The sequence below is a fragment of the Uloborus diversus genome, chromosome 7 (genome assembly GCF_026930045.1).
Source record: "Uloborus diversus isolate 005 chromosome 7, Udiv.v.3.1, whole genome shotgun sequence".
NCBI classification, from domain to species: Eukaryota; Metazoa; Arthropoda; class Arachnida; order Araneae; family Uloboridae; genus Uloborus; species Uloborus diversus.
In genome coordinates, this window is record NC_072737.1 from 18,779,948 (window position 1) to 18,806,565 (window position 26,618).

Sequence of the window (26,618 nt, forward strand, 5' to 3'; positions counted from 1 at the left end):
ATGTCCACTTACGTCCTTTAGCTTCTCCTGCCAAAAATGACCATAAAACATGGCATTTAGGTAAATTATGATACAAAGAACCACCAGCTGACAACAAAATGCACAGATACAACTTTAGTGCTCAGCACAGCAGTGTATGGGGCAGTCAAGGCCTAGATAACAGTAATTCCTTTATACCTCTCAGGTCATCTTGCTCTTGCATGTGCTTCAGCAGCCTAGAATGCATTTGGGTGATGTTCATGAAGAGGGACTGCACGTGGGTGTCATTGGCGATGGGCCTGCCCCTGCTCGAGTTGCTCTTCATTCGGTTCACGAATATCTCCACCGTGGTTCGCAGGTTCGACAGGAAATCCGCCAGCTCGTCCGCATCGCCATTCTGCATCTTCTGAAAATAGAGCACCATTCTAACCGTCATGGTATGCAATCACATGGAAGGAAAACGATACTTAAATCCATATTGCCGTTATTTCATTTACGGTAGATTATTTCTTTATTTTTATTTTATTTGTTTATTTACTTTTTCAAAACAATGAATAAATAAACCATTTGGTCAAAAATAAAAGAATCTTATATAATTAAAAACTGAGCGTATGTATCTATGTATGTATGTCCAAGTAACTTCTCCCAAATGCCAATGAACTGACCATCGAGCCAGGTATAGATGGATTCGTAATCTTCCCGTCTTCATGTTTGGCTATTTAACATAATCCTCCAATAATAATTAGCAGAGATATCAATTAAAAACTATTAACTATGACACTTAGATTGCGACATAAAATCTCTATTTCTCGAAGGCTTTCCTCCATTCAAATGATTATTCAGTGCTTCATCTCAACTTTCCGCAACAATGCTTTTATTAAAATTTATAGCGTGAAGAAAATGATTGAGAAGATCTGTTGCCATTTTTTTTCTCGGACATAAACAAATAAAATTTGGCTTTTGTTTTGAGGTTTTTCCTGTAATCAGGGGAATTAAAATGCCTCCTTTCTGGTTATTTTTCCGCAATCTGCCACGCAAAAATTTATTGATTTTTTTTTTATTTTTGTTCAAGCTTGGTTGTTGAACATGCGTCACTTGGCATAACTTTTATTTTCGAGGTAGACTGTGCAAAGCCGTCCACGCAGCTAGTATGTACACAATTTTTGGCAAGTTATGACAACTGCTTTGACAAATAACAGCAAGTATATATACTACCATGGGCAGGTAAACGTTTTGGATTCCCAACAAACAATAGACAAATAGTGGAACTAGACATTGTTTTGTGCTTTATTTCCAGTGAAACCTAAATAAGCAAGCTTGTACAATAAAGTTAATGCACAATAGATGACAAAAAAGCAGAAAAATGAAAAATTTGCAGATACTGCCCTTTACTTGCCTAGGGCAGTATAATATTCCTCACTTGCAGGGTTTGCTGATATATATCAGTCGACATATATCACGATATATATCTGATATTTATTTTGAAAGTATGATACAGTAAAATCCCTCTAATGCGGACACTAATGGGACAATTTTTTTTGTCCGCAATAGAGAGGTGTCCACAGGACAGAAGTTTAATAATGTTATTTGCATTGGAACTGGGGAATTAAAAATTGCCCGCATAAGAGGGGTATCTGCTAGGAGGGGTTTTACTGTATTTTGATATTTATTTTTTGAACTATGGTATTTTCAATATAAAATGTATATTAATCATAGTAAAAATGTTCATTTATTATTGAAAACTCCAAAAAGTTGTGTACTATATTTTATGATGTATAACAACATCATAATATAACAAAGTAATATGATATTTCTTTTTTTACTTTTATTTTATATTCATAATATTAGTAATGTAACAATTTTAATTCATATTAAAAGTGCATAATTAAATTTTAGATGTTGCTCAGAAAAAAAAAAAGTCTTATGACTGTGCCCTGACTAATGCATATTATTTATTTCTGAATCATATAACTTAAAGTAGCTAAGCTAACAGAAGAAAAATGAGTAAAACTGCTAATGCTAAATTAACTCTATTAAAATCGATAGAAATGTCAAATGAAATATTAGATATAAGTAATGAAAGAAACATTAATTTTGAGTCTACATATTGCAATTATAATATTAGAAAATAAAGAGTGATTTGAAAATGCATTTACTATTTTGAAGGCTTTAGCTTGTGCTGTGATTGAAAATATCGGATATATATCAAAATACCAGATATTTTAGATATTTTCAAAACTATCATATTTTTGAACCCAGCTCACTTGCAAACATAATTTACATTTCTGTGGGGTTACATGTATTTTAATGCCCGTGCAGAAAAGGAAATATAATCCTGTGAAGTTTTGCTACAAAGCATCACTTTTTTCTGTAATAAAAGAAAAAACTGATTTTTAAAGCATGTGTCTCGTTTATTAGCCACATTACCCGGACTATGCAGATTTTTGTTTATCTGGATCGACTCTGGTCCCAATTAGTCCATATAAACGAGGTTGTACATGAAGGCCAGTGGTCATACGTACCTCGTTAGTCCTGGGGGAGCGATAGTCCCCGGTGGGTGCGGTGGCTGAGGGGGCACTGGGCGTGGGGCTGGTGGTGGGTGGGGAGGACACGGGCTCTTCTTTTTGCTGCTGCTGCCTTTGCTCCCAGTACGAGCGGTTGAGGTACCGATCCAGCTCGTTCTCCGATGGGGAGTTCGGTTTCTTTTCCGGGGCCACACCCACCTCCTGGAGAGAGAGAGAGAGACAATCGACGTTAGACCTGAAAACACTGTACTACCTTGCATTAGTTGACATGCCCAGGGCCGGATTTAGGGGAGGGCAGGCAGGGCTATTGCCCCGGGGCCTCCACAACAAAGGGGCCCCCACAACAAATTTTTTACAAAATATCCAAACTTTCACGGGTCGAAAATATCGGAAATATATACATATGTATCAAAATATTCGGATATATATCAAAGTATCGGATATTTTCGAAAGTATGATGATCTTTTTTTGAACTCTGATTAGGGGCCTCCACACTTCCAAATCCGGCCCTGGACATGCCAGAAATAAATAAGGCCGGAAAATTCTAATTTCCCGGCATACCAGATAATTTGTAGTTCCTTTACAAAAAAAACGGAAAAAATCTATTTTGTCAAAAATTTTAAACATGGCAACATGAATGCTGCTCCTCTCCTCTCCTGCTTTAAACTTGACCCAACTGATCAGAAGCTAAAATTACTTGGAAAGCTTTATTGGTCTGCACAATCTATCATGGACTGCCTGAAATGACTTTCTCTTTGACTCTGCAACAATTGTGAAAGTCTCTACTTTACAGATTTTTTTTGATCTTAAATTGTTGCTTTTGTTGAATGTTCAATTCTTTACTGTAGTTTTTTTCCTGTTCTTGTCTGCCTTTTATCTATATCTATAGATTAATATCTTCCTTAATAAAGCCGTATGTAACAACAAGTTTTAAAAAAGAAGGGAGATATTTACTAATGCAGGTCTTTCATTTCTAGGGGCCATTTTTAATGAATGAAACATACATGAGGTTATATGCAATGTATCAAAAGCTCAGTTATGCAACCCAGAGACTGCAGTTTCGCCCTTGTTAGGGACTCATCAGTCTCCACTAGAAAATAGCCAGGGCAGAGGCAGATGTCAGAGCTAAAAGTGTAATATTTACTTTAGCTTACCAGTTTGTTGACACTCAACTTCAATAAGATAACTGAGCCTGGTACAGTTATTGTCTATTCCAGACTGATGAGTTCACAACAAAGACGAAACTGCAGCCTCTGGCGCAGTTTCGTCCGGGCTGTCGGTATATTGCATGTAATTCTACTTTTGTCCTAACTTAAGGATGGCAACTTACCGCTTGAAACATGAGGTGATTAAAAAGTTCCATCAAACAGAAGCATTGCATACATGCACTCAAAAATGACAAAATGGAAGTTAGTAGCATTTACTTTTCCCTCTTCACATTAATTGCGAGTCACAATTGCAATAGATTGGGGGAAAAAAGGTTAAATACAACTCCAAAATTTTGGCACCAAGGTATGTAAATCTGGGCTTCAAAGTCAAGTATCTAGAAGCAAAATATACCCGATGACTGCTTATTTTTGTTAATGGGAACTTGGTAACTTTACCTTCTATCTTGTTGGAGGCAGAAAAATCATATGCATCACCACCATGTCTGTTTGCCCTGCTTTTATCTTTCAATTAATAAAACTTTTGATACTGTTTTATTTAATTGCTACGTAGGTTTGACTTACTTAATTTAGTTGGCAGATTGTTTAGCCTCAAATGCAACTTAAAATTTTTTTTTAATGGTTTTATTTAATTGTTGCATTTGAGGCAACTTTCTACTGTAACTAATGACACCATTCATTACCACTTCAATGGAGGTTTTAGAATTGTTTGATTTAGTTGGTTTTAGTGAATACTGTTTTTTCTTTTTTTTAAAATTATTTTTGACTATAGTACAAAACTACCTACTTGAGTTTTTACGTGTCTTAAATATGTCAGTAAATTAAAAAGAAAAAGAAAAAAAAAACTTTTCCCAGCAGGTCCATAGAAATGAAAATGGAAAATGTAGAACAACATCACCAAAAAAGAAATTAGGTAACAGTGTATATTTTAAGAATTCCATATTTATAAGCTTGTTTCAAAAATACAATAAATAATACTTTTTTTTTTTTGCGTTCAAATATATAAAATTAAAAATAAGGAAATAATTATCTTACCTCAGGTGGATTAAATGTCGTATATGTTAATTTTGTAGAAGCTTTCTTTTTCTGCAAAATAAACATTTCTAAATGTTAGAAAACGGGCACAATAGTCAACATTAAAAATACGTTATAATTCTACAATTCATGCACAAAGCATGTAACAAAATATGACTTTGATTGGCTTTGTTGGTTAGGTGAAAGTGACCAAGATCCTGAAACACTTAAGACAGCTACATGCACACAGAATAAAGTCAGAACAGGGCTATAGCCAAAAGGTTTAAAAAAAAAAAAAAAAAAAAAAACTGTTCCTCCCCACCCTCGTCCAAACACTCGAGTTTTTAATCATGATTTATACTCTGCAGCTCAAGTAACCTTAACAAATCGCAAATTATTTAAAGGTTTTTTAACTGGAATTCTGTGATTCATCAGTTAAAAATCTTCAAATTCTGGGATTTTTCAATTTAAAAAACACTTAATTCTGAGGTCAAAAAAAAAAAAAAAAAAAAGTTGAGTAGCAGAATTAAAATTAAAACTTCATTAAAGCTTAATGAAATAATATACAACTTTGTTAACCAAAATTTATATGTAGTGACAACCAAATTAATGACAATAATTTCAATAATCTAAAATGATGACTTATTCAGAATATTTTATTATATTAAAAATTCTATTTTAGGAACATGCAAGAGGATTAGAAACTTTATAGAATTGGTCTCACTTGAATATTTGCATAGGGACATTTGTCCACACCAAACAACTAGAATAAAAAAACATCTTTAACAATAAAACATACTTCTTTCACTTCTGCTTCACTTTGCGACAATGCTATAGCCAACTGCAAATCTTCTTCCTCTTTCAGTTCCTGCTCACTTTTGCGATTGCTGCTCGGAACATCCTAAAACCATTTGATAATTGTATAAATTTAAACTTATATTTCAAAAAGAAGAAAAATATAATCAAGTACAAAAAAAAAAATAGTTTATCTGAATCAAATTTAAAGAATTAAGAAAAAAAACTTCACATAAATAATAATTCTAAATTATAACAGCAAGAAGGGAACTATTCGCAACTCCAACAGACTATAGGGGGCACTGCAGCCATTGTCTAATGGCAGATGAAAAAGGTAAAACAAACACATGCCACAGCGTAGAAAATTCTCATAAGTCCAGTAAATTTTGTTTGTATGCACATTTTTTTTGCTTTATTCTTTTTAAATTAATTTTCAAAGTCTTGTGGATATTCTGGCCCATGTACAAAGAAATGAGAATTCAAGAAGCATTACTAAACGTCAGAAATTAATGCAAATTATGTACTTCGTAGTTCTAAGAATTCAAGTAAATTCTTTCTCGGTTAAACCTTTTTTTATTTCGTGCTACGATAATATATTCAAGAAAATATTTTGTATTCTGTTCATTCCTACTAAATGCTGTTGTAAAACATGGTTAGTTAAATTAATTTAAGATTAAAAAAAAAAAAAAAAAAACCATATTCTTACAAATTCACACAAAGCTGCACATTTTTTACCTGGTATAACGTTATCCAAGTTTGTTAATCCAGAGTTTTCTTGTGTTTACGCTTTCACCATTTAACAATCAACTCACTTAGAAGGAAATAAGGAAAACTAACATTATTTTGAGAAGCTCGGGAATACTATTAAAGGACAAAAAAATTTCTGTTGCTGAAAATAATCTAAGACACATCGAATGCGTTAATAAATACTCATAACAAACTGCCTATGTTTACCCACAGACACATGTGGAACACATTGTTTTACCTTTTTTTAAAAAAATTTGTAAATCACCGCAAGGTAGCGTATTCGAGTGCTGGATGTGCGAATAAACGTGCAAAATATTCACTCTTTTTTTTTTGATTAAGTATACAACTGCCACATAGGTTGTGCAATAAATTATAGTCATCTAATAAAAAACATGGCATATTTGGAGCGTGGGTTCGACACCACCTGCAGCTGAACTCTTAATGATAAAGTGTTTGCCAGTAACAATTTGGTGTAATTTTGTTTCAAAGCATTAGTTTTTGCTGTTATAAGAGATGAGTCTCCTTATTTAGGAATGTGTTTTACTAATTGCCCGGATAATCCAGACTTTGGGTTATACAGATTGCCTTTGGTCCCAGTTTGTCTCGATAAACGACGGTGGAATTAATATGTACGTGTTTAGATTGTTAGCGCCAACAAAATCAAAGGACATTCTTCGTTATTTTTTTACAGAATAGTAGAAACCTTAGAGAACTTTTATTATATTTATTTTGCAATCTATTTTTTATCTTACAACCCAACATTGCATAATACTTGCTAATGTGTTTAACAATAATTTTTTTTAACAAATATATTTGGAATCCTGAATTGTTGAACTAATTCTGCTTCAAGGTGGGAGTAGATAACATACATAGGGGAATGACATTTTTCATGTAAAAAAAACTCATAACAATAATAATAGAAAGTTTGTTTTAGTCTGTTTTACAAACATAAAAACAGATTATTAAACCATTCTAAAATCAAGTTTCATTTTTATACAAGTTAAGTTGTCACTTTTGGAGAGAGGACAAAAATGTTGCACTTTAGAGAAACTGACCCCTTTTTTAAAGCATGCCAAGTTTTGAACCTCTGGATAGCAAAGCAAGCACAAAAAAGGGCTGCTTAATATCAGAAGCTCAAAACATTTTCTGCATTGAGAAAATGGTTAAAACTTTTTATTCTGAATTATGTGCATGCAATATTTTTGCTGTTTCGTGTTTTAATTCTGTTATATTTTTCTTAATGACGTTGTTTATCAAAAGGAATTTAATATTTAGTATAGGTATATAAATTTATCATATGTTAATTTACATCAGCAAAATACTGGAGCATGCTTCAGACACGCTCAAACTTTTCCAGGAGGGTAGAAGATGTTGTTGGCACCATGCTAAACAAATGACTGTGAAAATTGGCACTTTTTATGAAAGCCAAAATAATACATTTTTTCCCACCTGATGCATTTAGTTATTTTCAATGTTTTAATTTTTATCGATATCTTTAAGAGTAAAATTATTGTTTGAAGTATTTGAAGCCAGTAGGTAACCCTTTTTGAGAATTACAACAAACTGTCGCATTTGAAAAACGAGATATTTCACATTCTTTAGTTTAACATGGTGATGAGGATATGTACTTAATGCAAATTTCCTGAAAAAATATAAGTCACTCCCACTTGCATAAGTACATTAATATCTCACAGTAAGTGAGGGGAGGAAGCAATTGGCCCCCTCCTGAACCCCATAAATGACAGGAGTGTATGTGGCTCTCCACTAGTGTGCCTGTAATATGTGCCCTTCACTAAAAAATGGTGTGCATCCCCAATATAACAGTTTAAAGAATTTTGCTCAATTTCAATTTCATTGAATGATAGTTTTTTTCCCTCAGAGTAATCTAACTGCCAGGATGTAATTGGCTTGAAATAAGAAGAAAGCATGAATAAACTTTTAAAATCCACCTTGGAGCCCTTTATTTCGAAATTTATAATTCAACTATGAATATTTTAAATGAAATACTTTCAAAAATTTGATTTTTTGATTTTTATATACTTTGAAACTTCATTTCAATACCTTTTGAATGGTACAAACTTCTTGATCGTGCTCATATTAGAAGTAAATTAAAATAAGCTTTAAAAAAATGGTAAACCTTTTTTGATGAGGTATGATTTTCTCCTTTAAATTGCAATAACTTGAAATGGTATTTTTGAATTTAAATGTTTCTTTTCTCAGAAACTAAATTGTGTTAGGCTTTGGAATTTTGACCAGCTATTCCATACTTCTAATTGCTTATACTGAAGTAAATTTTTCTCATATTCGAAAAATATTTTTTTATAGAGCTGATTTTGTGCTGCAAAATAGTATTTTTTGAAAAGACTACAGAGATTTACAAATTAGAATTAAAAAAAAAAAAAAAAAAAAAAAAAAAAAACAGCTTTCTTTAGTAAAATTTTACTTCAGAAAGAAAAAAGAGTCTACTTAAGGTACAGAAAAAAATTCATAATTGTATCTTTAATAGATTATCAGAAAAAGGTACATGAACCTGTGCAAATTAACATTGGTGGTATAAGGGGTAGTGACTTCCTCTTGAATGAAAATATTTTTCCTCCAGTAGCAAAATTGGATTTCCGAAAAAGGCTTCTGCTCACAAAATCTTAATGAAAATTGGGTTATATTGAATAACAGCAAAAATATTCAACTATTTTAGTGTGCATATTCTGTGCTAAGATTTCGCTATGAAGAATTCAAGAACCACAAACAATTATTTACATAGATTAAAAAACATATTCACTCACCTGAGCAGTTGACTGGGGAGATGATTCTACATTTGGTGATGCTGCTTTGGTTGGTCCACCAGGCCTAAGGCTAGGAAAAAGGGGTTCGATACAATACCGCACAGCAACAAATAAGCAAAACAAAAGCATACAGTCGTCCCTCGCTACTTCGCGCTTCGACTTTCGCAACTTCACTACATCGCGGTTTTTTCTGTTTTTTTCTTCTTCAAATATAGTAATTAGCTTTTTTTATGCGCTCGTGTAAACTGTTTCTTACATAAGAATAACAAAGTATGTCTTTTAAGTAAGGTAAGCTCTTTCTTCTGAGGGCTGTAGTTGTACTAGTTGAGGGAGTGGAGGTATAAAATCGAAGAAAGAATTGGGAATCGCTATCTCATTTTAATCGTTAAACACTTAACTGAAAAGTATAAATCACTGTATTTTTACTTTCTTCTATATCTAATATATAGAAGAAAGTATTGGATTCGTGCAAATTTTCGAATTTCGAATTTTGACGGATTCGAACGTTTAGAGGTGTGCTGAGTTCATTTCGACTATTTTTGGAAAATGTGTGTCTGTCTGTGTGTGTGTATGTATGTATGTGTGTGTGTATGTATGTGTATGTGTGTGTCACGTCTGTGTGTGACCAGTTTTTTGTGGCCGCTCTACAGCAAAAACTATCGCATGAAATTGAACGAAATTTGATACACATATGTGACCCTATGTGAACTTATGCCCATTGGTTTTTGGCGCGAATTCCTCCAAGGGGGGTGGAGCAATGGGACGTTTTTTGAGTTATGCGTGATTGCTATTCCTCAGGAAGTAACTGGTGGAATCAAACAAAATTTGGTCCATACGTTGCCCCTAACTGGAGCAGGTGCTGATTTAATTTTGGTGTCAATAGCTCAAACGGGGGTTGAGTTATAGAACGTTTTTTGTCGTGAATTGTGACTGCTGTATCTCAAGAAATAATGAACGGAATCAAACAAAAATTTTTTGACAAGTAGCCCTTAGTGGGTATAAGAGCTGATTTTATTTTGGTGTCAATAGCTAAAAAGGGGGGTAGCGCAATCGCCCGTTCTTTTTTTCCATTGTGAGTGCTCTATCTCAAGAAGTAATGCTACGTTCTGTTTGAAATTTGGAATATATGTGAATCCATACGTAAACAGGCTTTGGTTCAATTTTGACTCTAATCGCTCCTAGGTGTTGATTTTTTTTTTCCTTTTTTTTGCGAATAAAAATAGTTTTATTAATGCAACAATAAGAAAGATAAATCGTAATAGATTGTCGTCTGCGTATTTCTCGTAATTTTAATTGTATGGAAATGATCGGAACTATTATCTCAATGAATTAAAATTTTTAACTGTTGCCATCTTATGTTTTTTAATAAATAAAATATTTGTAATTAATTCAAGTAAGGCTTTTAAAGTAACTTTCAATTTTCGCTCTTTGCTTTGCTTTTACAATAATTCAGACATTGGGATGGTCGTCAAGTTTTTGCAAGTGTCATTTTGTTTTTGTTAGGAATATTGCTTCCTCGTCAAGCATGGGGAGGGATCAGAAAAAGGAAAAATATAGAAGAAAGTTTCGTGATGGCCACAACATGCTAGTTACATCTGTAATTGCAAATGGTGTTCAAGAATGTACTAGATTTTTAAGTTGTATACGTAATACCTTAAATGAGGATAATTGTAGAGGAAGAACGGGGGCACATAGGGTCACTAACTGGCAATTAATTCATCATCGAACAAGTTGCGCTACTTTCACGTAGTAGTGTCTACGAACTGCATGTGTGTGTGTAGTTGATTTCCCAATAATTAACAACGTGATACCTATTACGTCTAACATATCTCATTTTCTCATATTTTGTGCAATATTTTAAATAATGCAAACGTAATGGTGGCTACATTTCATGTCTAGGGGGCTCTACCTATGTTAAAAACCTATTTAAATTTTCTTAAGTATGTTTTATGCGCTCCAATTAGGAAAATATACAGTTTGTAAATACATAATCCTACTTCGCGGAAATTCAGCAATCGCGGTAAAGTCTGGAACGAATTAACCGCGATAAACGAGGGTTGACTGTATTATACATGAGATTACACTGCCAGTTCAGTCATTCCAGCCGAGGACTGCAGTTTCGTGTTTATTAGCACTCGTCAGCCCGGCTTAGGAAATGAATGAGCTGTAGGCGGAAAACCTCTTAAGGAAGCCAATAGCTCCAAACAAACTGGTAACTAATATAGAGTACCGGTAGATCTATATTAGCAACCAGTTTGTAATATTTTTTAAAAAGCTCCATAAAAATAAATTAGAAGGAAAAACTCCTTCATTGCGGAGGCGCAGCAAAAAAGGAAAAAAAAAAGCGATAGAAGGAAAAAGAAGAGAACATAGCAAAAATCTTTATGGCAGTTGTTCACTCATATACTATTTCAAATGTTGTTCTATAAAATTAAAACTCTTTGCACTTTGTTTTTCCATGGGACATCATAATTCCAGTCTAATATATGGACCTTTTCTTCTGGAGAAGTTCAGTTTTTTAGTGATTTTTAGGAATTAACTTATCACAGAGAACTTTTTGAAAAAGGAATAATGAATATTGAGCGGAAAAGGATATAAATGCAAAGGATGAACCTCTTGCAGGGCAAATTAACTGGCTAAAACCAGTGAATAACTCATCTAAAATGAGCTTTTACTTGTTTTAATTTCTATGAAAGTTCTCAGCAGATTGAGAGCAAAAAATAAATATAATCTCGCTATTTAAATAAAAATATTTGCAGCAATAATGCTCAATAAGAATAATAACAAAAGAAAAAAAAAGAATGAATAAAAAATAAAGTACTACCAACTGCTTTGGTTTCTATTCATTGAACTACAATAAAACAAATACAATTCCGCAACAAATGCAATTCTCTTCAAATAGTGCTACTGAATGCTTGCACAAATACTATGTTACTCTAATACCGATTTACTTGTTATTAATGGTTATTTAAATAGACATGCATAGATTTTAGAAGGGCATAAGCATTTTACCGGCGCAAGAGGTTAATAATATGCTATGAAAATTATTTTACCATCTCATCATTAATATACAGGGTGTTTGAGAAAGAACTCCCCTACTTTGAAATGACATAACAGCAAAACTCTATGAGATAGAAAGGTGAAATAACTTGTAGTTGTACCAGAGCTCTGAAAGTTTTTATATACGGATTTTCAAAAATAGTTCCCAAAATTCAGACAGCACTGCAGTCTATGTTTTTTAATTAGTGTATGAGAAAGAACTCTCTTACTTTGAAATGCCATAGCAGCAAAACTGTGTGAGATAGGAAGGTGAAACAAGTGGTATGTTGCACCAGCAGATCTGTACTTTTTCACGCACCGATTTTCAAAAATAGTTCGAAAACTGGACATCAGAGAGCGCTGCAGTCAAAAGTTTTTTCATTGGTGTGTAAAGGCGTGCTTATTAAACAGAGGTCATTGTCTTCATCAAACCCATCTGTTCAATATGGCTACCTTTCACAGCTGCAACATTATACAATGGAATGTTCATATTACAGCTGTGAACGTTGGCCATATCGAGCCCATCACAAAGAGGATCGACCTCTGTTCAATAAGTTCTTTCATACATCAATTGATAAACTTTTAACTACAGTACTCTCTGAATTTTTGAAAACCGGTGCATCAAAAATTTCAGAGTTCTGGTGCAAATTAACACTTGTTTCACCTTTCTATCTCACACGGTTTTGCTGTTACGTCATTGCAAAGTAGGGGAGATCTTTCTCAAACACCCTGTGTGTGCATATATATATATATATATATATATATATATATATATATGCACAATAAGATAGTAAAAAAATGAAACTAAATTAAATTAAAATATTTACTTATTTAATTTTTCCCAGCAAGCTTCGCACACTCGAACATCCTTTTCAATGCCAAAATGTGGAATGGGACAACTCCTCGAGGAACACTTGTTGCAGAAGATTTGACCACAGTTACGGCAATGATGCTGCAATCAACAAAAAAAAGAGAGATTAGCTTCCAACACTTTCCCACGCACAAAACTGTTCAAAATGAAAACTAACATCTTGATAAAAGATAAGGTATGAGATAAGAATTTGATAAAAGATAAGAAGGATAACAAAAAGTAAAGTTTCTCTTAATACATTAATAATGCAGTAACAAAGGTGCGAGCATTTGCAGGCAGTTTCTTAGGCATAAAAATGAATAACTATGCTCAAATACAAACCTGGAAAAAGAAACCACCAAAAATATTAGGTGTTTCTTTTACAATAAAGAATAATTGCAAACAAAACACCCACTTAAAAAGCAATATTTTGCTTAATTTGCAAAAATGTAAGCGAAATATGCAGGCATTGGAGCACCACAGCTAGCAGTGATATTCGATTGAAAATTGATAGCATCATTTTAAAAACATTTTAACTGATTTACGCAGGGTTGGTTGGGGTAAGTGGGACCCCTTTTGAGAACAGTTCGTTTTTGAATCCTTATACAAAAGTTTTGAAACAGAAAACTTTAAACTTATTGTTTTATTGTATCTTGGACATTATTAATGAACTAAAGTTCATCATTATTTTTTTAAATAGTGATTTAAATATGCTTAACAATTGTATTTTTTAAAAAATCAGATGGGTTTCCCAATTACCCCATAATAAGGGGTAAGTGGGTCACCCCTTTTCTTTAAATTCAAATCAAGCATAACTAAAAAAAGGGTAAGGAGGTTTTACTTGATAAAGTATGTAAATTTTTAGTATGAATTATTATTATTATTACTTTTTTTTGTAAACCCATCTATTTACGATATTACCGTCTTTCAGATCAGTATGACAGAAAATTTTTAAACAAAAAACAAAACAATTACATCTGTGAAATTTATTAAAAGCCCATAGGTACATATTTTACATTTATATTACAAAGGTGTGTTCAATAAATGTAAAACAGTTGATTACGGTCGATTTTGGTAAATTAACCAAAACTATAAGCTGAAAATGAATTTGTAAAAACTAAATGGCTGTGTTTGTTTAAAGTGTGTTAAAGAAGAACTATCATCATACTGGACTTCGTCCTCAAAAATAATTCCAACATCCTCTGCACCAGGCCAATAAAAACTCACCATTTCTATTCGTACTTGCAACAGTATTTTTTTTTTTTAATTTGTATCATCAACTTCCAACATTAGACCCACATGTACTTTATGGTTTCCTTTGGTGTAAGTTTAACAAATATCTAATCATCAGATTTAGCTGTTTTTGTAGCTGAACTAACCAAACTGGGTTTTGGGCCAAAGTAGTCCGAACATGAGGGTAACATTGGCCCAAATAAGAAACAATTAAAAAGGGTAATAATATTTTGAAACAAAGTGATCAGTATTCCAAAATTAAATCAAGATCTGGATGTGTAAAAACGTTTCCGCAACTTGGAAAGAGGAATAAATACAAAATTATTGAGAAAAGATGAGAAAAATTCCAAACTGTGGGCCAAAGCAGCCCGCGTTTACGGCACTATAATACGGTACATCATTATAATGGCCCCAGGCAACTTTTTCATTTGTTAAAATGAACTCCTAAACAATTCGTTTTACCACACATTACAGTAGTTTTTAACCATGTAAAGAAACACCCCTCCAGAAAGTAAAAGTTGGCTGCATTAATGATCCTTGTACTTGTTAAAGGAATATTATAATTAATTAATACCTTTCTTTGCACGACGGAGAACTGTGTCCTGCAGCGATGGCAGCAATTTCCATCCGCCCAATCAGGAGCCGTATCTGCCATAAACATTGCATCACTTTCTTTTAACACCTGTAGTTTGTAGCCTAAAAGAGATAAAGTATCTCATTAGGGAACAAAGAAGCTTTGATTTACTTGGACTAGATACTTAGAATTAAATTGTAACATAATAATTAAATACTAAACTTTGAAAATTTTATCATAATTTTTTGACAAACATTTAGGACAAAAAGAAAATTCTTTTTCTTGAACTCATTCGATTTAAAACTAATGTTAATACCAGTTAAACCCTAATGTTGCCAAACGGTTCGCATTATTGACAATAAATCATACTTAAATTAAAATCGAGACTTTTTACAGCATTTTCTCCACAATTTAAACAAAAAATAAAAGCCAAAGAACACTTTTAATATGATTAAAAAAAGAATACAAGAGGGAAAAAAACAGGCATTAAGTCTCCATGAAATAAAAGAAGATAGCACCATTAGAATATTCTTGAAAAAAATGCTTATGCTCTGCACTGACCAGACAGCAGTTTGTTAGAGTAGCGTATGATTCACGTACCTGGGTTGATTGAAAATGTTGAAACTGGAGCAGGGGGTGGATCTACATAAGGAATGCCTGTTTTTAAATTTTGTTAATTAACAGTAACCACCACAGTAAAAAAGTTAACATTAATAATATATTACTGATGATAATTCACAACATTTATTTTTTATCAAAGTAACTCAACTCTTTAGGCAACCTAACTGTAATAATTTAAACCCACTGTCTTTAATTTGAATGCAATGCAGAGATAATAAAATTGTTTTGCAAGTGCATCATTTTCTTTTTCTAACACACATAGACCACTTATAATTTTGTTGTCATTTTTAGGTCGATCGACACCAAACGTTGCAGAATACTGCTTCATGGAATGCTCAGGTTTGTTATTGACAAGCAGGGTTCGTGATTTTTTAAAATTTAAATCAGATTTTTTTTAAAATAATTTTTTTTAAATGTTCAAAAATTTGTAGATATTAATTACTTTACATTTATAAACATAATATATTTCATACAATAGAGGAATCCATTCAACTTACTTTTAAAATTAAGATAAGTTCTCTAACCATTCATTAATATTTTAAGATTTATAAATACGTTATAATGCTTAGATAAGATGTGATTTTGTTTTATGCTTTGCTTAAAGATAAGGTTTTCATTATCAGGTACGTTTTTAATGTAAAATAATATGTTGAAGAATTACTTTTCTGAACTCTATTAGTCATGGTGTATAAGAAAAACTCCAAATTTTTGTTTTGTTCTAAACCGTAATTTTGTAAAAAAAGCATATAGAGTGAAAATCTGTTACACACACAGAAAGAGGGATCTGTGTAGTTTTGCCTGTTGAAGTTAAGATAGTATAATGCAGTGTAGTTAAATTTAGAGCAATACATTCTAAAAATGCAAAATTAATTTATAAAAGTAAACTCAACTGATTTTAATTAATGATTTTGTTAAAAAAATCACTTAATTCAAATCAATTGATTTAAATCAATGATTTTTCTCAAAAAATTACTTGATTTTAATCACAATTTAAATCAAGCTGATTTAAATCAACGAATCCTGTTGGCAAGTCAGGCTATCTTAAGTTTGTAGAAATTCTATCTGAAATGACTGCTTGATCCATTAATCCAAAAATTTCTTAGTACTATTGGCGCTAATTAAAAGGTAGAGATAAATACAAATACTTACCATCCATTTTGAGCATGTTGAAAATGTCCTGCACCGCTCGATACTTGGGTTCGTTGCGGAAGGCGTGAGCCCAGATCTGTATCAATTCCAAAATTCTGCTCCTAACATTATCATTGGTAGTAGACTGTAATTAAAAACAGATGTAATAAATTAAAACGCGCCAAAATACGCAATTACTATACAGCTCAAAAAAAAAAAAAATTGTATAATAAATATAGACATGTATAAAAAAAGCAGAAATACTGCAAGCAGCAGAGAAAAAAAAATTCTCTAAATGGATTTCCTCAACTTTTTCAAGGAAACAGTACGCAGGCATGCTTCGAGCATTTAATCACATTATTTTAATTCTAGCTGTAACAAGTTTTTTTTTCTCCCCATTTGGCATAAATCACTCTTCATGTGTAAAAATACAACAAAAATGCTGAATATATGCCGCATAAGCAATTCAATGTCACCCTACACTTTATATTTAAGAAAACAAACATAACATCCAAATTCAGACTCATCATGAACTGAAATTCTTCCAAAATTAATCAATTTTCTTTTTTGAACATCAAGTTGCACTACTTTAAAAAAATGGTCAAAGGTTAAACATGGCGAGAAAGGGAATTGAGACAGAAAAACATGTTTTGCAATGAAGGTGCCTGAATAAAATTATTGCTACGGAATAGTATTTGAATTAGCAATTGCAGTTGAAGATAAAATAAACATGAAATACACGTGTTGTATGTGAAATTTACAGCAAATTAATGCTACAGCATTCAAACCTATTTACAACAAATGATCAAAAAAAGTTTGTAACAAAAAGCCATGCCTAGGTTAAAAGATAACATCGCCTTGTCGAAATCATATGCCTTGATATGACAGTCATCAGATACAATTTTTGAATCTCTCAACACTTGTAATAATTGTACTTTAACACTTCTAAAGGACATAAAAGAAAACCTTAAAAGTCATACACACTTTTACCAAATCTTTAAGCTCTTCCATGAAAGGCCTGGAGGCCACTTCTGCATGGATTGGAGATCCACAGTTTTTCATTACAGACTCTAGAACCTGAGTAAAACAGAATATATTAAACGATGTCAAGATGTGTGTATGAAACACAAACAAAGAATATATATCAAATGATAAATCATTAAATTATAAAAATACAGTAGAGTCTCGAAAATCCAAGTCTCAAAAGTCCAAGGTTCCGATTAATATGAGGTTCTTTGTTGATATTTTTAAAGTATAATTTTTATAGATAAAAAAAATGTTTTAACCTGAAAATTGAAATAGTTTGCTATGTAGAGTTTCTCTAACAACATACAATTTTTACTAATAATAAAGCTGAAAGTCTCTCTGTCTGGATCTCTGTGATGTGCATAGCGCCTAGACTGTTAGCCCGATTTTTATGAAATTTGGCAAAGTTAGTTTGTAGCACCTCAAAGCAATTTTTCGAAAATTCATTTTTTTCTTTTTCTATTCCAATTTTAAGAACATTTTCCCGAGCAAATTATCATAAGATGGACAAGTAAATTACCAAGTTATCACAACATGGAACCGTAACAAGGGCAAGCCAAATGGCGAGAAATTCACCATACATTCTGCTGTTATTTGTAAATATACCAGGCGAACCAAAAGAACTTTTAATTTTCTACTACGGGTAAAGCTGTGCGGGTACCACTAGTAAGGTAATAAAAAGATATTATAATTAAGGATATTATAATTAGGTAATAAAAGATCAATGAAATATCATTGACTGTTGGAGATGGACTAAGAAATGCTTTGGAGAAAGTAGGTTGACACAAAAAATAACTTGAAATTAAAACATTGTTTTGCCTCAAAGAACAAACAAATGACTCTTTTGGAATATCCAATTGCAATTAAAAAAGTGGAAAACTTGATGCTGTATGAAGCGTATATACGAAATTTTATGCTTCTATAACTAACATTTTTATATTATGTGATGTACACAGGCACGCTCACACATAGACACAAATGTCACAACAAAACTCATCAAAACTTATTCGAGGACGATCAAAGGGAATTTTTTGGTTGCCTGCAAGTTTGCACACAAGTACATGTGGACATCAAGAAAAAAAAACAAATCAAAACTCTTTTAGGGTTAATTAAAACATAAATTTATATCGATATTTGAGTGATAAATTTTTTGAGGAGAAAATATTTCCTTTTCACAGTGCAAGAAAGTTTTCGGATAATCCAAGGTGATGCGAGCCCTTTGGATTTGAGACTCTACTTTACTGTCAATAAAAATTAAACAGTGCGTATTGTGATATTTTTTGTGTGGTTAATTTTATATTAGTACTGTTGAATCTCATTAACCTGGACTAATAGGGGATACAGGTTGTCTGAATTAGTGAGAATACAAAATTAAACAAAATAATCTATAAATTGAGCCAATTTACATAAAATACTGCACACAGTAAAAATTACATTTCAAATTAAAAAAAAAAAAAAAATACATGTAAAACTGTATAAGAAAAAAATAAGTATAGTATGGTACATTTGTAGTAAGAATTAAGCCTTGCTATGCTAACTCGCCTTTAATTTATAGTTATCTGTAAATGAGTATGTTACAGATATGCAGTTGCTGATTTTAATAATTAAGAAACTATTTCTCGGGTTCATGATCAAGAATTTGAAAAATATATTTTATAGACAAATAAATATCAAGACAATTATGTACTTTGATGACAGGTGTATGTTGGTTTATAAATGGTAAAGTTCCGTTTATACGTTTTTGAAGGGACTGTATGAAAAAAGCGTAAAAATGAAAAAACGCATAATGGATAGACGTTAATGTGTATTCGACTATGCAGGGACTAATTTTAAAAACATATAAAAGAGAAACATATAAATGGTGCTTCACCATATACCATATGCATATGAACATTTAGTAAAGATTAATGAAACATTTTTTAAAGTTAATAAAATTGCTGCAAAATTTTTACAAACATTGCTCAATGCCAAAGGTTTTGAAGGGTTTGACTGTATTACACTTATGTCATTAAACTACTGCCATTACAAACATAAAGTCATAGTTCCTATTTACTTTACTTTTTACTCATTGTAACAAATTATTTAAAAAAAAGTAACTTTACAAAAATAGATTAAATTTATAATTGAAGTTAATTTCATAATTCTTCATTAAATATTGAGAGCTAAGAATAATTTTTTACTATCTTACTTATAACCATACAATTTGATAACTCATAAAGTTCTAGATATTTAATTAAAATGATGTACTTATGCCTTTTTTGTTTATCTTTGTTATAATATTTATCGATATAAAATTTTTATCTTTGAGAGAAAAGCAAAACCATCCAATACAAAATATTAAAAATACAGCAAAAAACTATTTAGAAAACATAGATCCTAGGAATACGACTTTACCTGCAATGTGTACAGTACAACATGAGGATTTTGAGCATATAGTTTCTTTTTGATACAAGATACAGCATATTTTGGCCTAAGAAAAAAATACATAAAACTTTAGTACACTATACATATCCGTCAAGAGAAAAAAATGAGAAAATATCGTTCTTTTTTCCTTTACATCCAATAAAATACTGAAATTCTTTTATTTCACAGGTTTCCCTTTCTACTGAGTTATAATTTTAATCAACTCACGTTTAAAGCTGGGGTTCTTCTGACTTGAAAACATATTTAAAAGTGCACTTTATTTATGAATATCAAAATATAAATACAGTTGGCTCTGTTTAACGACGCTTTGTTTAACGACTTTCTATATTTAACGAGGCTTTTCACGGTCCCAGATGGTCCACTGTAGTGTTAAAAGCATTCTATTTAAGGACGCTTTCTACTTAAGGACGATTTTTTGTGGTCTCTTGAAAGTCGTTAAACAGAGAGCGAATTGCATATGACAATTTTTTTTTATAATTTTCATCTACTGGTATCCTTTTTTACTTTTGCAAAAAGAGAAAAATTGCTTAAAATGATTGGTGATATCTACAAGTATATGGCAAACCTAGAATTTAAAAATTGAAGTTGTTGAATGTCACCAACCATGAAATTTTCAGTTGGAAATAGTGATAAATAAATTAAAATTGTCAAAAATAAAAATATGACCCATCAATAACTTTCCCCCTTTAACGGAAAAGTACCATTCATAGATTTTGTACAGAATAAAGCTTCCAGAAACTGCCAAGACAAAAATCCATTTATTCAATGCAACCATATTTTTACATAAATTTTACTGTTAAATTTTTTAGGCTGAAAAAAAAATATTCAATAAATAAAAAAAAAAAAAAATTCACTTACTGAACATCTCCTTGTCGAATGCTGTCGCATATCTGAAGAACGCTCTCCCAATCTGGCTCTAGAAGAAGATGACTTGTTGCTCTTTCTATAGGAAAAAATTCAACATTAATATTCTGCTCAGAAATGAAACAAAATAGAATGAAAATAAAGTTAACAATGAGAAAAATGCAAAAAAAAAAAAAAAAAAAAAAGAACTTTAAAGTTGAAAGGAACTCTTTTCTCAGTACAAGAAATGAAAAGATATCTGACCTAAGCCTTTTGTCATATTTTATCAAAAACATACATAAACTTTGTGCCATAGTTCTGTTTCACCATTGTGCTTATGCCATTATAGTTCCATACACAACAAATGAATTTCAAACTTTTCAAACTATTTTATTTATAATTTAATGTAACAATTAGTTTAGTTTAAAAACATTGCTAAACACAGGTTTCATGTTTATTAGTATAGCAAGCTATTTTGCATTCCTCATTTAAACTTGTGTTCTTGGTCTTAGTATTGAACAATTCATAATATTTATAGAAGAATTAATTACTATTTTAGATTTAATAATACAAATTTAATTGTTATATATACAAATCCTATTATTTATCCCTATGAACAACACATGTGTAAAGTATATAATCAAACATATTGTAAGTGTTTAGTGAAAACAATCGAAACTTTGTATTAAGATGACAGCAACATGAGACAACTAAGATAAAAGTGCAAAATGAAGCCTTAAAAATAATTAAAAAGCTCTTTTTATGGCTTTAATTTGTACTAGCAGAAACGCTGTTTCACTTTACTCAAGCAAAAGTATTTTCATTTAATATAGTTCCAGCTGGCAGCTGGTTACTTATAAGCCAAATCGAGTTTTGCTTGGTTTTTACCAGCGCCTCAGACAAAATTAGTTTTGCCCAGTCAAACATATGCTGGATTATATCAGGCCTTAGCCTGATGGACAGCTCAGAGAAGTTTTTTCTTTGAAACTTGAATGTACTACAGAAAAAACGGAAGCTTCGTAAACAGGATTAACATATTTGACCACCAGTAGGTGAAGTAAAAACTCTTTAATGACAAAAATATTTTGTATTTTTGAATTTCCATAACATATTAGCTGCCAGCAATTTTTCAAAATACCCTTCTTGAAAACAATAAATTTGAAAAAAAAGAAGGAAGAAATGCAGAGTTTGTGACTTTTCTGATTTAAAAAAAAATATCAAAAAAATCAGATTTTTTTCATTAAAATCAGATTTTTTTTTTAATATCTTCAAAAATTTGTAGGCATTAATTACTTTACATTTATATAAACATAGTTTATTTCATACAATAGATGAATCTATTCTGTTTACTTTTAAAATTAAAGAAAAATTCTCTAATTATTCAATAAAATTTTAAAGATTTATAAGCATGTTAAAATGCTTAAACAAGATGTGATTTTGTTTTATGCTTTGATTAAACATAAGGTTTCTATCAAATTGTACATTTTTAGTGTAAAATAACATGCTGAACAATTTTCTTTTGTTCTAGAAAATTCTTTTGTTGTAGAAATTTTCTAAAGTACATTAGTCATGGTGTATAAGAAAAATTTGCTTTGAACTGTAATTTTGGAGTAAAAGCAATATTGCAAGAGTGAAAATCTGTTACACACAGAGAGATCTATGTAGTTTTCAGGGCTGGAAAAATCTTTCAAATTTTACATGCCCTGCTGGGCATGTTTGTCTAGAAAATGCATGCCCAAATTTTTACATGCCCAGTTTTCCTTATTGTATATCAATGAAAGCATTTGAATTTGTTGTACAGCATTAATCAGATGAATTATTTTTAAATAAATCATTAAAAAAAAAATAGTTTGAATAAATAGTACATAATAAGCCGTCGTTAAATTTAACAAAATTTAAATTATATAACGGGAAGGATTGCTTCCACGCGAACCGGAATGAAATAAATTTTGAGCTCCAAGTAAGTATACGGTAATTTTTCAATAAAATATGAAATAATAAAGTTTTAGGAAAAAATATTTGATCAAAAAATTACATGCCTGGCCGGGCATGTAAGAGAAAAAGATTCACACCCGATCAGAATTTTTACATGCCCAGGGCATGTCGGGCAGTATAATTTTCAAGTCCTGGTAGTTTCGCCTGTTGAAATTAAGATAATAATGCAGTGTAGTTAAATTCAGAACAACACATTCTAAAAATGCAATATTAATCTATAGAAATAAAATCAACCGATTTTTACTAAGGATTTTGTTAAAAACATCACTTGATTTAAATCAATGATTTTTTTTTAAATCACTTGATTTAAATCATGCATTTAATCATGATTTAAATCAAGCTTATTTAAATCAACGAACCCTGAAGAAATGCCACACAAGAAATAGCTTAAAGCAAGGCTGTGGAGTTGGTAGATTTTGAGGTATAAGAGTCAAAGCCCAGATTAAAAGGTTTGAAATTCCAAGAATCGGGCATTTTCCCTCAAAGTCAGAATTTGCAACTCTACCAGTGCTACAAGTCGGACTGATTTTGGGACAGAGGTCAGGCGCCGAGTCTGAGTCTCGAAGGATCTAAAATTCCCAGGGTCAGTCATTTTCCCTTCGACTCCACAACCCTGGTTTAAAGTACCTATTGAAAAAGCTTTGAAGATGTTGATTTAGAAAATGCTCACGGTTCTTTTGAAGAGCATTCAAGGGGCTTATCTGATGATGGGAATCTTTATTAGTTTTACATAGAAAGAAGAAAAAGGAGCCAAGATAAATCTGGTCATATTTGTAGAAATATCATGCAAGAATGTAACAATTAAAAAATTTGGGAAAGTATGAACAAAAATCAATCAGCTATATAATTTTGGGATTAGTGCTATTGTAAATACCAACGAAAAAAATTAAACTATTTAGTTATTCAACTAACAATTAACTAAATCACTCATGCATCACAAAAAAATATCTTAAATTATCAAAACAAAGTAAGAATTCAAATGATATGCAAGTGTTATTCATAATTATAAGGGGGAGGGGGGGGGGGACTAACAAGACAAGTAAATCAAATTGTTTCTTTTAAAACAAACATAGAAAGGTTTAGAAAGCATGAGATACTCACCGAACAACTTGTCAAAATTTGTAGAGGACCACTGGAATAAACCTGTCATTGCTTCCGATTTGAGTTATAGATTTGGCATTCACTTGATCTTGGGGAAATCCTGGAGAGGAAAAAAAACAATGATTATGTTGTGATTGGGGCTCATTGAGTCCACTTATGGACTTTGCACAAAACTCAGAACATTAAAAAAGAACCCTTCACAAAAATCCGGAAAAAAAGGAATGTCTAAGGATATCAATCTATATTAAAAAATATCCTTTTGTAAATACATTTCTATTGAAATCACTTAATAGCTTTTATTGCAGTTATTGGTAATTTTTTTAACTTAATTGTAGCAGATTCAACTAGTTTTTTCCTAACATTCACAAAACTAACTCTTGCAAAAATGCCTAATTTGTATGAAAGAAATCAATAAGCACAATGGTGCTTATTTATTTTCCTTCCCAATAAGGGTCTTTAATTACTGTAATTATTGGATTTATTTATATTTCAGCAAAGAATTTTCACAGATTTGCATAAAATGGGTAAGCTGTCAACAGTGTTGTAGAGTATTTTTTCTTAATGGAGTGCAAGAAAACTTTTTTTTTCCAAAATTAGCTGTCATTCTCATCATGCTTTGTTTATAAATAAAAATGAGGAGTAGGAGGGGACTTTCCATGTAAAAGATAAAATACTATATAACATAACTGTAAAACTACACAATAACATGCTTTTAACATTGACGCATTTAAAAATTATGCGCTAGTTATATTCTTCATAAACAATATTAAAATTAAAAATAGTGGCAAACATCAAAGAAATTTAAGAAGTAGCTAAATGTGGCATTCCTTCTTTGCCATGCACTAATTGATGTTTACACATTTTACAATAATTACAATTTATTATAAGATTTGAAAAGGCCCACTTTAGGCAGAATTCAGATTTGAGTAGAGTCAAAATTATCTGCTTTGAAAAAAAATTTAGGATTTTTGAATGAAACAAAATAAGTTTTATTTGCAAAAAACCTTTCGAGAATGGTGTTTTATCCAGTAGAAAAGTACCGAAACGTCGCACTAGCGCATTCTGATCCCACTATAACTCTAGTTGTAAACCATTTGCAACCAAAGTATGGTAATATCCCAACAGCCATTTTGATATTTGATTTTAATTTGAAAATCACTACGCTTCAGAGCCCGTTAAATATTGCTATCATTATTAGATGCTGAAAGACATGTGGTCATTGGGTTCAGTGGCATAGCTAGTTCCTACCGCCTCTATTCGCTCCTTTTTCATTAACACACATAAATTATTGAATTTAAATTTGAAAACTTTATAAGGAAGAAAGAAAACTAACTTATCCCATGTTCTTCCAACTAAAATGGGGCGGGGGGGGGGGGGGGGGGACAGGCATCTATCTTGGAGAAATATTCTAAATTTGTACTAAAAATCGCAATTAAAAATAACATTTGGGGGGGGGGGTCCCTTCCAAACGTTCATCAAAACTGGTGTTAATCTTAGTCTTGGGTGACATTAGAAAATTGCAGTTGTTTCTAGAATACTTTCCAAAATTTAAGCATTAGAAATACAATTTAAGTCTCTCGCCGATTATGTTGAGTGAACTGTAATAATTTGTTGATAAACCTTGACTCAATAGATTTTCCAAATGAGCTTTTAATAAACTTCAAAACACAAAATTATATACACTAATTGACATTTAAATGGTTATGGAATGTGGGCTACAAAGGGAAACATATCAATGCCCAACTCTGAAATGCCTTCTCTCTGAGGCGTCCGTTCATAAACCGACTGACTACAGCCGAGTGGCAAGCTCACGCATGCGCAAACAAAGTCTATCTAGAGGCTGTGAAGGGAATGAGGAAGTTTCAGGGGCTCACTACGGAAATATTTTCCACTTTGAAAACTGAGAAGCGCAGAGCTATAGTCATAACCAAAACCTTACAGTTCGAATGGGATTTGTTTTCTTTTTTACCTCCAGTAATAGATTTAAAGTAGATTCTTTTCCCATCAAAGGTACTGAATTGCCGCCTCCAATAGTATGCAACCCAGGGCGGTCATTCCAAGCTCGTCAGCTTGAGAGATTGAGATTTTCGCTCACGTGATTGGTTGTGATGTGGAAATGTCGCAAAGTAGTATTCTAATCTACTCGAACTTAGCTTGCGGCTAGGTTTGAGTAGATTAGAATACAACTTTGCGACATTTCAACGTCACAACCGATCACGTGAGCAAAAATCTTGATCTCGCAAGCTGACGAGCTTGGAATGACCGGCCTGGACAGACTGCCCCCTCTGCCCCACCCTAACTATCAGGGTTAGCAAAACCCCGGGTTTTTTGCAAAAAGCCCATGGACCCAGGGTTTTTTAAATAAAACCCAAAAACCCCCCACCTAAGGCTGGGTTTTTAAAAGAAATGTGGGTTTTTTTTGTCTTTTTTTAGGGAAAATGTGGGGTACTTGTAGCATATTGTAGCATAAGTATATAAACAAAGCACAAAAACTGTCTTGGGGTAAAAAAAGCTGGAAAAATCAGTGTTTTCTGAAGAAAAGTAGAAAAGATGACGAAACCCAAGAATGGTGAAGTTTCAGATTTTTTAGTTTCCATGATTACCAACAGTTAAGGCAACGTTACTTTTCGAGTGATAAAATCTATTGTTTGTTTTTAACTACTACATTTTTTATTAATTAATTTTTTTTTTGCATTTTACTTTGTTGTATTTCATTTTGTTATGCAAAACTACTGTAGAACCTCAAGAAGTTTAAATCCCTTTTTACTGAATTCC

General features: G+C 31.8%; 1 protein-coding gene across 1 annotated transcript in view; it reads right to left on the reverse strand.

Annotated features, from left to right (window-relative positions):
- The window catches only part of LOC129226303 (hepatocyte growth factor-regulated tyrosine kinase substrate-like), a 34,457-nt gene that overhangs the window by 5,202 nt on the left and 2,637 nt on the right, over positions 1 to 26,618 (reverse strand). Inside the window, exons 2-13 of the mRNA XM_054860907.1 lie at positions 23,844 to 23,943; positions 20,763 to 20,847; positions 19,875 to 19,950; positions 17,439 to 17,531; positions 16,476 to 16,599; positions 14,706 to 14,827; positions 12,876 to 13,000; positions 9,010 to 9,079; positions 5,484 to 5,585; positions 4,706 to 4,756; positions 2,502 to 2,705; positions 178 to 385 (exon numbers count right to left, since the gene is read on the reverse strand). Of these exons, the coding sequence (XP_054716882.1) occupies positions 178 to 385; positions 2,502 to 2,705; positions 4,706 to 4,756; positions 5,484 to 5,585; positions 9,010 to 9,079; positions 12,876 to 13,000; positions 14,706 to 14,827; positions 16,476 to 16,599; positions 17,439 to 17,531; positions 19,875 to 19,950; positions 20,763 to 20,847; positions 23,844 to 23,892 (1,309 nt within the window). The 5' untranslated portion in view covers positions 23,893 to 23,943. The remainder of the gene's footprint in view (positions 1 to 177; positions 386 to 2,501; positions 2,706 to 4,705; positions 4,757 to 5,483; positions 5,586 to 9,009; positions 9,080 to 12,875; positions 13,001 to 14,705; positions 14,828 to 16,475; positions 16,600 to 17,438; positions 17,532 to 19,874; positions 19,951 to 20,762; positions 20,848 to 23,843; positions 23,944 to 26,618) is intronic.